Source organism: Urocitellus parryii, chromosome 10 (genome assembly GCF_045843805.1).
Source record: "Urocitellus parryii isolate mUroPar1 chromosome 10, mUroPar1.hap1, whole genome shotgun sequence".
NCBI classification, from domain to species: domain Eukaryota; kingdom Metazoa; phylum Chordata; class Mammalia; order Rodentia; family Sciuridae; genus Urocitellus; species Urocitellus parryii.
The window spans coordinates 79,243,213-79,256,348 of NC_135540.1; the positions used below are offsets into that span (position 1 = coordinate 79,243,213).

General features: G+C 33.1%; 1 protein-coding gene across 6 annotated transcripts in view; it reads left to right on the forward strand.

The window, feature by feature from the left end:
* Window positions 1-13,136, forward strand: part of Lin54 (lin-54 DREAM MuvB core complex component) — a 75,188-nt gene that overhangs the window by 18,789 nt on the left and 43,263 nt on the right. For all 6 annotated transcript variants that reach the window (XM_026409011.2, XM_026409014.2, XM_026409012.2 and 3 more), the window contains exons 3-4: window positions 3,932-4,055; window positions 11,400-11,542. In XM_026409011.2, the coding sequence (XP_026264796.2) occupies window positions 3,932-4,055; window positions 11,400-11,542 (267 nt within the window). The remainder of the gene's footprint in view (window positions 1-3,931; window positions 4,056-11,399; window positions 11,543-13,136) is intronic.

Consider the following 13,136-nt stretch of genomic DNA (forward strand, 5'->3'; position numbering starts at 1 on the left):
TAGTTTGGTTACAAGGATGTTTTGCTGGTTCAAAGACACTGGACTTGCTGCAGAGCTATCAAAAAATCATTCTGTCAAAATTGTTTTGGGGTTAACAGATTGTCAAAGGCTAGAAATAGTTTGCTGCTCCGAGAAACCCAGTAGTAGTAGCCAGTAGTAGTGTATGCTGGCCAATGAGTGTCTCTTCTTGGAGATACTTCGCCATCATTCATGTTTGCAGTGTGGGAATGAGTGGCATATGGTGGAGGATGACATAGGCTTTAGAGTTGGAACAACTGGGTTTGAGTTGCCCTTTGTTACCTACCAGCTGTAGAATTTTAGGTCGATTACTTTTCTAGTTTTTCATTTTAGCTTAAGATGGCTATTGATTATAAAGAATCACATAGGACTCTATGGTTCTCAAAACATTGAGGATTCTTCAACATAGTACCTAGTATGATTAGGACCCTAAATAACATACATTAATAGTTTTCAGGTTATAGAACATACATTAATAGTTTTCAGTTTTTTATGCCCCAAAAGGCCACTGCTACTCTTAAAAAATGATTCATCTGTGACTAGAAAATATTTCCCTATTTGAAAGAATTGCCTTTTAGAGAAAAGGAGAAGGCATGAGTTTAAGTGGTAAAGAAAGTGTATGAGGAAATAGGAAAGTTTGTGAGAACTTGCTCTTTCTAGACTCTCAAATGATATTTAGAAGTAATGTTTTAGTTATTGTGTTAGCAAAGAATTAGAAACTTGCATTTAATGGACTTTGCTTTTAAGAATGTTGTAAGACGTCTCAAACTTTGTAATTGCCCATTTCCTTTCTGCCACTGTTAAACATTTCTTTTTTTTTTTTTTTTACTTCTTGTTCATTGTCATCTCACTTATCTTTGACTTCTTTTTACTTCTTATTTTTGCCAAGGATGATATCTTGGATGTGATATCTTATCACCATCAAGCTTCTTGTCTTCAGTTTTAAAACTTATTTTCTGTTTTAGACTTCTAGCAGTGTTGATCCTCATTATAATGTTTACAAGAAACTGATGACATAAATCAGAATGCCATTTTTTTCACTTATGAGAGAAGTTTATACATATCATTCAAAAACTGGTATACTTGTATCCTCTAGTTTTCTACTATAATTTACTAAGTCCTGACAATAAAAATATTTTTTGTAACTTATTTTATTGTTGTTGCTTTTATAGAACCCAATTCTATTTATTTTAAAAAGAACTTAAGTTTAAAATATAATAATAAAATTGAAAAAAATAACAGAAAACAGAAGAAATTTATTTAGAATATTGTTATGTTTACCCAGTTACTTTTAGGCAACTTAAATATTTCTAACTCAGAAATAACCTACAAAACTCTGAAGCACTTTGAAAAAAACCCAAAAAACTACAAATCTATGTTTTTCTGCTTTAGACATCAGAATATTGGGGTTTATACTTCAAAAAAAATATATATATATAAATAAAATATGATTCTCTGTTTTTCCCCCTGGCAGTCCTTAGTGTTGTCTTAAGTTTAATGAGTATTGAAATTATTAGGGTATGGATAGCAGGTAAGAGTTGAAGAAAGAGTTCCATCTTCAAAAGTGAAGGAAAGAAGTATCAGTTGAGGTCAGATGTAGTAAGAGAGGTGTAGTCATGCTCAGTTACAGATATTTACACTTTCCCTGTTTTGTGTTCATAGGATATAAAAGTAGTAACTAGCTAGCAATCTGTAACTATTTATTATCTCCTAAATAATGCCAAACACACTGCCAAAAATTACTTGTATGGATTATTTGATGGTCTGACTACCTTATTTCCAAATTTTCTTTCATTCTTTTTTTTTTTTTTCATTTTTGTCTTAATCTGCTAACCCAGGTACTCTTGTTAAAAACTGATCCTAGCTGGGTGCAGTGGCTCACATCTAAAATCCCAGTGATGTGGAGGCCTGAGGCAGGAGGATTGCAAGTTAAAGGCAACCCTCAACAATGAAGTGAGGCCCTAAGCAATAACAGGGAGACCCTATTTAAAATTAAGGACAAAAGGGTAGTCTTGGTGATAGGATATAGCTCAGTGATAAAGTGCCTCTGGTTCAATCCTCAGTACCACCACCACAAAAAAAAAAAAAAAAATCATATATTTTGTTTTACTTAGTGAAGAAATTCTGTTCTAGGGTAGCTAGAATTCATAATACACAAAATTATGGTTCCTTAACAGAACTGGAATTGATATTTTCAGCAGTATTTTACTAAAGAAATACAACCACATGGGTGAGAAAGATTGTTCATTTGAATAATTAGGTGTACTTTTTATTGTATTGTGTATAGGTTTTCCTTCTTGGTAAGTATTCTTACAGTCATTTGATTATGAAACTCAGATAAAAAAGGAAGAAATATTTTAAACTTTTGGGTTTTATAGATAAGGTTATTTATTGCTACGTATGTATGTCTAAGAACATCAACATCTACTTCTCAAGATCATTAATACCATGTATACAGAAGAAATTCTGACTTTGAGTTTTCAGTCTGTAAACATTTGGGAAATATTTCTACCTTATGTCTATATTGCATCAACTTTCTAAAGTACAATTATGAATTTATTTGGGTGTGTCATAGTTTTTCAAGCTGAGTATTTTTTAACATTAATGAATTTTCTTTTTTAAAAAGTGATTTATATTTCACATACATTTTATGTGTCAGTAATATGTTCTTTTTTTTTTTTTTTTTTTTTTTTTTTTTTTAAAGAGAGAGTGAGAGAGGAGAGAGAGAGAGAGAATTTTTAATATTTATTTTTTTTAGTTCTCGGCGGACACAACATCTTTGTTGGTATGTGGTGCTGAGGATCGAACCCGGGTCGCACGCATGCCAGGCGAGCGCGCTACCGCTTGAGCCACATCCCCAACCCTCAGTAATATGTTCTAAGTGTAAAGTAATTTATTCTGAGTGTCAGATAAGGTGTTAATTAATTTATAATTTGAGCACAAAGAACTCATATTTTCTAGTTCTGTGATCTGTTTACAATTTCTGTTCTATTTCTGCCATTGGTTGTGTTTATTCATTTGAGTCATCATTTCCAATAAAAAATAGTATTTTCAGGGCCTCAATGTTCTTACTTGCCAGAAGATAAAATTAATATTTAATGTCCTTCATGCACTAAAGTTTTATAGTTATTTTCAATCATAGGTAAATTTATGCTTCTGTATCTTTAGAAGACATTATGTCTTTGTGTGTGGTAATGATTTCAGTATAAAACATTGGTTACCTCTACCTTCCTTGATTGGTGGAGAATTTTAGTTCCAAGTCAGCAATCCAGTATATAACTTCAGATCAAAATGAATAAAAGACCCACCCTTCAAGGAATTTTAGTTACAGTAAACAGTATTTCAGAGCCTTTTTCTTTATAATGGTCTTTGTTCTACCAAACTTGTCTCTTTGTGTATCCTAGGACTTTTTTGTTCAGTTCTCTCTTTATCTACTGATATATAGATCTAAAGTTGAAAAGCTAATCATAAGATTATCTTTAATGTTTTTATATTTTGCGTCCGGGGCCAGTGTAATTATATATATTATTGGTTTCATCATTTGCACTATACTTTCTTAACTTATTCTATTCCATCTTATTACTCTTGAATAATTTAATTTGAAAAAGAATATTTCTGTGCATAATGTTAAACATTAATTTGCGAAATTAATTTGCTTTTCATCATATACTAAGAGATTAATATAAAGATTTATAATAAAGTGCAAAAGCATTATATATGGACTTGTGGATGGGATTATATTAATATTTTGGTGAATGGCTGCATTTTAAATGTTTTTAACATTACATAAATAAAATTTGTTAAATGGGCTAGCTTCACATGTGCTACTACTGTATACATATCTTTTGTCTAATTTGATTGAATAGGTGTTTTATAGAAATAAATGGTCTTCATAGTTATTTGTATGTTTCAGATTGCTAAGAAGCCTCGAACACCAACCTGTGGTCCAGTAATCACGAAGCTGATCTTTGCAAAACCAATTAATAGTAAAGCAGTTACAGGACAGACAACTCAAGTATCACCATCAGTCATTGCAGGTTATATTTCTTTACAGTTTATTAAGTTGTATATTTACCTTTCTTTTAGATTTAAAGAAGACTGATCTGCCACCTTAAAATGTTTTATGCAATAGTATAGCTTATTATAAACCAACCTACTTTGATAGGAAATGTTATTAAGTGAGTGCTTCAAGCAAAATGCCTTATCTGCAAATCAGTCCATCATTTTAGTCTCTTGTGTGTTTAGAAATTTACCATGAAAATAACAAAGTCTTAAACTCTAGAAATACAAGCTAACATTTATGTAGTATTTAGTATTTGCCATTCTTAGCTTTTTACATCTAGTGACGTTTCCTGTGTGGAAATGGAGGCACTCAGCTAGTAAATGGCTGAGCTGGAATTTGAACTAAGTTTGTCTATAATGCACATGTACTAAGTCAAGTAGATTTCATTTAGTGCATATTAGAAATAGTATTTCATGATTTCAGTTTTAATTTTTTTTTGGTTTTTGCATTTTAATATTCTCTACATGCAGTTTTCTTTGAAAAGAAAATTATCACAGTGGTAGTAATTACTTAAGTGATAACAGGATTTTAGCTATATTACTTTTATCAGCATATTCCTTAATGTTACCCAGTTATCCTTTATTATGTACTTAAAAATTTCTTATCACCAGTAACTGAACCACCTCAGAAATTTGGACTTCAGGTGTTCCATTTGTCTTTTCTTTAGCCTACCTGCCTTTGTACTCCCAAACCAGCTATTTTTGACTTGGAAATCTCTGATCTCCTGATTCTTCCATTTTCTCTTTAATAATCACATTTTCTGTCCTTAAATTCTTCTTTACTCAACATAGAGTCCATGACTCATCATTATAGCTCCCTTGCAGACACCATTAATTGTGTTTTACCTGTCTTTCTATAATGGCTTGGTTAGGCCAACTCTCACTCTGCTGTGCAAGCAGCTCAGTTCTTCTAGGAAAGAATCACACAACCGTGGTGAGGGATTGGTCTTTAATTCAGAGTTATACTAACATTACTCTTGCTTTTTTTTTTTTTTTTAATGAAAAAGTGTAACACCTGAATAGTAGCCTTTTGACTAAAGACTTTCAAGTGCTAATTACCCATTCTTTGACATGTGTATTCTTGAAGATGGTACTTTAACTGTTAACTAATCCTAGTATAAATATTTAAACCACTTGCTATGGGGACTAAGAACCAAAAAGGGGGGAAAAAAGCTAAGACAAAACAACAACAAAAAATCCACCTTAAACCACTTATTAGAGTCTTTAGTAAATTTAAAGATATAGCAATAGGCAACTCTGAAGTCAGTGGCAGTAATTTGTCATTTTTTTGGAATGACAAATTTGTAGGGCTTCTCCCTACACTTCTTTAGTGAGTATGAAAGGGGATGGAAAGATGATAGTATAAGGGTAATTACAGTGAGTATTTTTCTGTTAGCTATCAGTAGAGATTCATGAGGGTATAGGAGGCTGGCTGATGTCATGAGGGCTAGAGTAGGTGTGAAATATGGCCCCAGAGGCAAGATTGGAAGGAAATTGGATTTGGGGCTGGTTCAGGAAGTAGGGTATAATTGGCTTAAAGTAAGTAAGACTTAAAAAAATTGATGAAAAATGGCCACTAATCCCCTAGGAGGTTTTGCATAGGTTGAATGAGTTAAACAAAAGGACTGTTGCATGCAGTGTTCTTTAATGTTCTTTTCCCCCATGTCCCATTTTGGGTGCTGGGGATTGAATCTGGAGGCACTTGGCCACTGAACTACATCCTCAGCCCTTTTTAATTTTTATTTTGAGACAGATTCTTATTAAGTTTCTAAGAACTCCGCTAAATTGCTGAGGCTGAATTTACAATCTTCCTGCCTTGGCCTCCCTAGTGTCTGGGATTACGGGTATATATCATTGTGCCTGGCTCATAACTATTTTGAGTTTGAGAGTCATTTCAAATTTTTATTGTGTGGGGGGATTATATGTCAACATTTGTAGTGTTTTCAGAGTGTCTGAATGAATTTTTGGCTATATCAAGAGTTCACCTTGACTACTATCGTGGACTATCTTGAATGTCCATTTTTGGGTCGTTTATGATGTATTGCAGACATAACTTCACCTTTTAATTGCAGACAGACCATAGTACCACTAAAATTAGTACAGAGATAGAATTTTGTTAAATTTCACTAGATTGTTGTTATAAAGTTTAGTTTGGGGGAATAATTTCACCTTTTAACTGATTTTGTGTAGCCTTTTAAAATACCTGGAATCTGACTGGGCAGTGTGGCACACACTGCAACTTTGTAGGTTGAAACAGGAAGATCACAAGTTCCAGGCCAACCTTAGCAGCTTAGCTGTGCCCTGCCTCAAAAATAAAAAGGGATGGGGATATAGCTCAGTGGTAAAGAACCCGTAGGTTCAATCCATCATATCACAACAAGCAAAAGCATATAAGCCAAATTTTAAACCACCAATGTAACTGTTCTATTGAACTATAGGTTTCATCATTTTTGTATTTCAACTAATATTCTTTCATAGTACATTAAGGTTGTTTTTTTTTAAAACGATTTTTGAGCTTCTTATTTAAGTTGCATCTCTTTTCTGTCTTTTAATCAAGGTAAACATATTTGTATACAATGAGTTTTCTAAAATGTAAATCTGTTTATGCCGTACCCTTGCTTAAAATTTTCTTGGCCTTATTTATTTCTTGGCCTTCATTCATCAAGATTAAGTTCAAATGACAGTGCTTTCTTAGCATTAAAAACATTTTTGATCTAATGTGTGCTTTTCATCTTATTAGCTCCAAGCCTACTGATTTATCTATTTTGAGAGATCACCAAATGATCATATTCTATCAGGACTAAGGGTCTTGGTGCTTCCAGTTCCTTTTACATGGAACACCTTTCTTTGCTCTTCCTTTGGCTAATTTATCCATTTTGTTTTTTGCATTAGAAAGTGTCTGATTCCTGGGTTTAGTTAATTACTCTTATCTTTCTCTCTTTTTAAAATTCTTTTTAGATATACTTGATAGTACAGTGCATTTTCACGTATCATACATACATGGAGCGTAACTTCCCATTCTTGTGGTTGTACATGATGTGCAATTACCCTGGTCATGTTATCATATATGAAAAAAGGAAAGTTGTGTCTGATTCATTCTACTGTCTTTCCTATTCTCATTGCCCCTCCCTTCTCTTCATTCCCCTTTGTTTAATCCAGTGAACTTCTATCTCCCCACCCCCTTTTATCATGTTATCATCTGCCTATCAGAGAGAACATTTGGATTTTGGTTTTGGGATTGTTTTATTTCACTTAGCATGGTAGTTTCCAGTTCCATTCCATATACCAGCAAATGCCATACTTTTATTCTTCTTTATGGCTGAGCAATATATAACATATTTTTTTAATCCATTCATCTGTTGAAGGGCACCTCCGTTGATCAGTTATTCTTCCTCTAGCCATCTTACGTATCCTTAAAACCTGGTGTTACCTATCAAATACTTATCACACTTGCTTTTAATTTGTTCTTTTAGTCACACTATATTACAATACTTGGCTTTCTTATTTGTTTCCCTGTAGCATTTATGATTTTTCTTTTTTTCATTTTTTTCCATATCTTTATTTGTGTGTGTATGCCAGGAATTGAACCCAGTGCCTTGTGATTGCTAAGTTGTGGCTCTACCGCTGAGCCACAATCCCAGCCCCACTTACGATTTTTGTTGATTGTAGTTTTTTGTTTGCCGTCTAATTCTTTTTTTTATATGAACTTATTTTTTAAAAACTTTAAGCCAGACATGGTGGCATATGTCTGTAATCCAAGCTGCGTGGGAGGTTGAGATAGGAGAATCTCAAGCAGCTTAGTAAGGCCTTGTCTCAAAATAAAATAAATAAATAAATAAAAAGGGGTTGGGGGTGTAGCTCAGTGATAAAGCGTTTCAGAACTTTAAAAAATGTACTATAAGTGTCTAGTTCATTGGCATTAAGTATATTCACATTATTGTACAACTGTCATTCCCATGCATTTCTAGAACTTTTTTTTATCTTGCAAAACTGAAATACTATATTTATTAAACAGTAATTCTCATCTTCCTTCCTCTCTTCAGCCTCTGGCAACTCCCTACTACTTTCTGTCTCTACGGTTTTAATTGCTCTATGTACCTGATACAAACAGAATCATATAATATTTGTTTTTTATGACTGGCTTATTTTACTCACTATAATACCCATTAAGTGCATCCATACCATAGTATGTTGTCAGAGAATTTCCTTCCTTTTTAAGGCAGAGTAATGTCGTACTGTGCACACACACTATATTGATGATCATTTCTAATTTGTGTTTCTTTCCTGCCCCTTCTCCCTCCCTGTCTCTCCAGTACCTAGTACACTTTCTGGCAATTAGATGTAGTTCAGTGAATGTGTGTTATTGAATATCATGGAGGCAGTATAGAGATATGGTAAGAACTGTTTGAAGATTTGGGTTTTCTTCTTGGCTCTTCTGTTAATTTTCTCTGTGATCTTGGATAAGTATGTTGTTTTTTCATCTTATTTCTGTAAAATGTAAATACCAATCACCATACAGAACTTTGGAGATGGTTAAATGAAATACAGACTTCTGCATTATCAGAGCTCACAAGGTACCAGGTTGCCTCATGACAGCAAACTTCATTACAATGTTAAGATATTCACTAGTGAATTAATCTCATGTAGAATTTGTCCTTGTTCAAATATGCCAATCCCAGCTTATTTCATCCAAGGCCTTTTGGAGTTGTTTCTTTTGATTTTTGGAGATCACCTGACAGTAGAAGATAAAGGTCTTCTAAATTGATTTCAAGATTAAATTGTGGGCTGGGGATGTGGCTCAAGCAGTAGCGCGCTCGCCTGGCATGCATGCGGCCCGGGTTCGATTCTCAGCACCACATACAAACAAAGATGTTGTGTCCGCTGATAACCAAAAAATAAATATTAAAAAAATTCTCTCTCTCTCTCTCTCTCTCTCTCTCTCTCTCTCTCTCTTAAAAAAAAAAAGATTAAATTGTAACTTTGATACTTGCTTGAATATGTCTTCAGAGATAAGGATAAATAGGGATTTAGAAATCAGATAATCAGAAATGCTGGAATTTTAAAGGATGTAAAGGTTCTTAAGGAAATCTGATGAAATCTTAAAATATTTAGTGGAAATTACCTTCTTTGGAATCATGTTATATCTGTGTAACTGAATTTGTCATTGTGTTGTCATACAAATTTTCAGAAGAGACTTCTCTTGCCAGGCACATGCCTGTAATCACAGTGACTCAGGATGCTGAGACAGGAGGATCATAAGTTCAAGATCATTCTCAGAAACTTAGAGAGGCCCTAAGCAACTTAGTGAGACTCTGCCTCAAAAACTAAAAAGGTGTATAACTAATTAAAAAGAAAAAACTTGGGGATGTGGCTCAGTGATTAAGTACTCCTGGGTTCAGTCTCTGATATCAAAAATGAAAGAAAGAGAAAGACCTCTCTTCCTAAATCAACAGCTTATTTGTTTTGTTCATCATAAGAGTTGTAGTTATATACTGAATTTTTTTTTAAAGTGAAGTTTTAGTTTTCTTTGCTACTTAAAATAAATTTTTGTCCCTGTTTTTTAAGTGAGTTACTTCATGTGGCCTATTTTTGATATTATACTCAGGAAGGATTTTCTATGAGAATATTTTCTGAAAGGTATGTAATGCCTGACAAATTTGAAATTAAAGTGATATTTAAACAATGAGCATTTTGTGAAACTGTCTTTATTGGTACAATAATTTTTTAATAATGGTTGTTGAGGATTCAGGCTTAGCCTACAGGTAATAACTTTGGAAAGGCAAATGTGTTACTTTAGGCCAGACTCAAACTTCAGGCTGACTTTCTTAAAATATTTAATGTAGATTCATTTGGTTTATAAAGATGTAATTCAGGTTAAAAAAAAAAAAGCAATATACTCCTGATGCAGCAACACATTATCTATAATACTAGTGACTCAGGAGACTGAGACAGAGGATTTCAAGTTTGAAGCCAGCCTGAAGAACTTAGTGAGACCCTGTCTCAAAAATTAAAAGGGCTGGAGGTGTAGCTCAATAGTAGAGTGCCTTCGTGTTCAATCACGGTAACCCTGCACCCAAAATATGTGTGTATGTATGTGTGTGTGTATCTATATGTATCTCCAACAGACCATTCAACTGAAATTTATTAGGGAACATCAATAAATTATTGCAAAAAGTTTTGAAAATTATATTTAAAATATTTTAAACTTCATAAATGATAGTAAAACTCAATTCACTTTAAAAGAAACAATGTATATGTTAGCATTTTAATAGGAAAATTAACTCAGAAGCTGTTATGTATCAGTCCTCTATTTTGTTTAAAGAGAAAGCCTCTTTCTTTTTCCTTTTCTCCCTCCCTTTCTTCCTTTTTCCTTCATCTTTAGCTGTACCTAAAAGTTCAATCATAGCATCTAAAGGTTGGAGGGGAATTTAGAGATTACTTAGTTATCTACCTTCACAACATACTTCTTAGATGCTTAACTTCCCTCTTTAGCCAGTAGATTTGATTAGTCAGCATCTGCTTAGAATTCATCTGTGTTGAGACACATTATATTAAAGCAAGCTGTGTCACACAGAGCATATTCCTTAATTGTTCTGAGTTTGTTTGTCATTGTAATTGGAAATTTGAAGTTCTTCTTAATGTTGAGCTGAATTTTTTTTCTGTTTCTGTATGTTTGATGATCATGTCTTTGAATTAGTTTCTTGCCTAGAATAAAAATTCCTGATATTTCATCTTATTCCAATATAACTACCAATCCCTAAGCCATAGTATGAAATCTGGCAAGGGTAGCTAGGAGAAACTTTTTAGTCCCTTTTGGCAGTCTGAAATCAGACAGTGTTCAACCTGAAAATGTTCAAGTTAGTCTGTCTAATAATTGTTTCTGAAGTGTGGATTTAAATCATACACTCATGATTTAAGTTCCAATAGGAAGATAGCTATTGAAGATAGTGGAATTCAGAGTTTGAAGTTTTAAGACTTGGGATTAAGTCCTGACTTTTAGAAGCTGCGTTACACAGGGCACATTGCTTAATTGTCCTGAGCTTACTTTCTGATGGCTATAGTTTGACAAAATTGATGAGAATATAAGTGGAATTGTTTTTATAGATTTATGTAAGTTGATACTAACTATTATTAAGAATCATTGTTTTTGTCTAGGGTCACCACAGTGCATTAGGGATTTAGTTAAGTGTTCAGGTTCATATGGTAATTCATATGAAATAGTGAACATATACTGAAGTCCTTGTGGATATAGATCATCACATAAATTTATATACTATTATTGAAAAAAGTCAAACTGATGTGCTGCCTCTCATTTGCAGGTAGGGTTCTTTCACAGTCTACTCCTGGAACTCCATCAAAGACCATAACAATATCAGAAAGTGGTGTTATTGGATCAACTTTAAATTCTACAACACAGACACCAAATAAAATAGCCATCTCACCTTTGAAATCGCCAAATAAGGTAAAAAAAAAAAAAAAGCCACAAATGCCAAATGTTGTGGTTTATGCATTTATTTTTCTACTAGTCACTTACATACTTCCATTTTCATATATTTCTAAGCAAGTAATAGGCACTCACTGAATACTGAGTTTATCTAGTAATCAAGGATTTTTCTCCATATTTTTATTGGTACATTATAATTATACACAATGGTGGGGTTCATTATTAAATATACATACGTGCACATAATATAAGAATATAATTTAGCCAGTATCATTCCTCATATTTCTCCTTTCCCTCTATTTTTCCTCCCCCACTCACCCATCCCTTTTCTCTACTCTTTTGATCTCCCTTTAAGTAATTAGGGATTTTTGAAAAAATAAACACTTATTTAAATACAGGGTAACATAGTAATCATTTTGCATGTTAAATTGATTTCTGTGGCCCATATGAATATGGGCATAATAAAAATCTTTTGAATGAAGTTGTTGTATAAGTGTTCAGTTTCTGTTCAGTTAATATTTAGCAAAATTATTATCTTTGGGGGAGTTACATATATAGAAACTATGTAAATATAAAATGTTAAAGTAACTTCTTTTATGGAGATTTGAGCCTTTTTTGGATAATAGGACTCAAGAGTACTAGAATTTGCTAGTAGATGCTGGTAACCACAATACAAAGTACATTTTATTCAGAGCATTCAAAAGATTTTCATAATTTGTTTTCATTTTAAGGTGATAAAGTACCTACTATTTTACTCTTAATAATTAACTCATTTTTATACAATATATAGATGTTATTATACTAACATTAAAAAGTTTAAGTTATGTTTTAAAGTCATATTATTCAGGTAGAAAGCCAAGCATCATTATTTTATAAGGTGCCACCCTTGTGCCTCTGGAAATGTATTACCATTTGTACCTGCCTTCTTTCTTGATTTGCAACTGCTTATAAATAGAACAAACATTAAACATTTGCCTTACATTTTTTAATAGTCTAGAGGTTGACTTCTATTATAATGGAACTTGAATATAACATATAAATACGACGTCTCTTACAGTTTATTAAACTAGGCATCTACCTGCATAATCATATGGACAATTTTTTTTTTCTGAAATGAAATGAATCAGCAGATATTTGAGTGCTTACTGTATGCCATGCATAGTGATAGGCATTAGAGAAAAAACATAAGATAAGGTTTTTAATTTCAGGGAGTTCAATAAGGGAGTTAGACTGAAACATAAATAGTTGCCCCACAGAATTATAATACTTCCAGGTGAATTGATGAGGTGTGTGTGTGTGTGTGTTTGTGTGTGTGTGTGTTTGTGTATGTTAGGGAAGGCTTATGCAAAAAAGTCTGTTGAAAGATATTAACCTTAATGAGTGGTAAGACTTAGCTGTGGGGCTGGGGATGTGGCTCAAGCGGTAGCGCGCTCGCCTGGCATGCGTGCGGCCCGGGTTCGATCCTCAGCACCACATACAAACAAAGATGTTGTGTCCGCTGAAAACTAAAAAATAAATATTAAAAAAAAATTGTAAAAAAAAAAAAAAGACTTAGCTGTGAATGAGCAAGCAGAAGGGGCTTTTTGGATTGAGGCTTTACACAAATATGTAA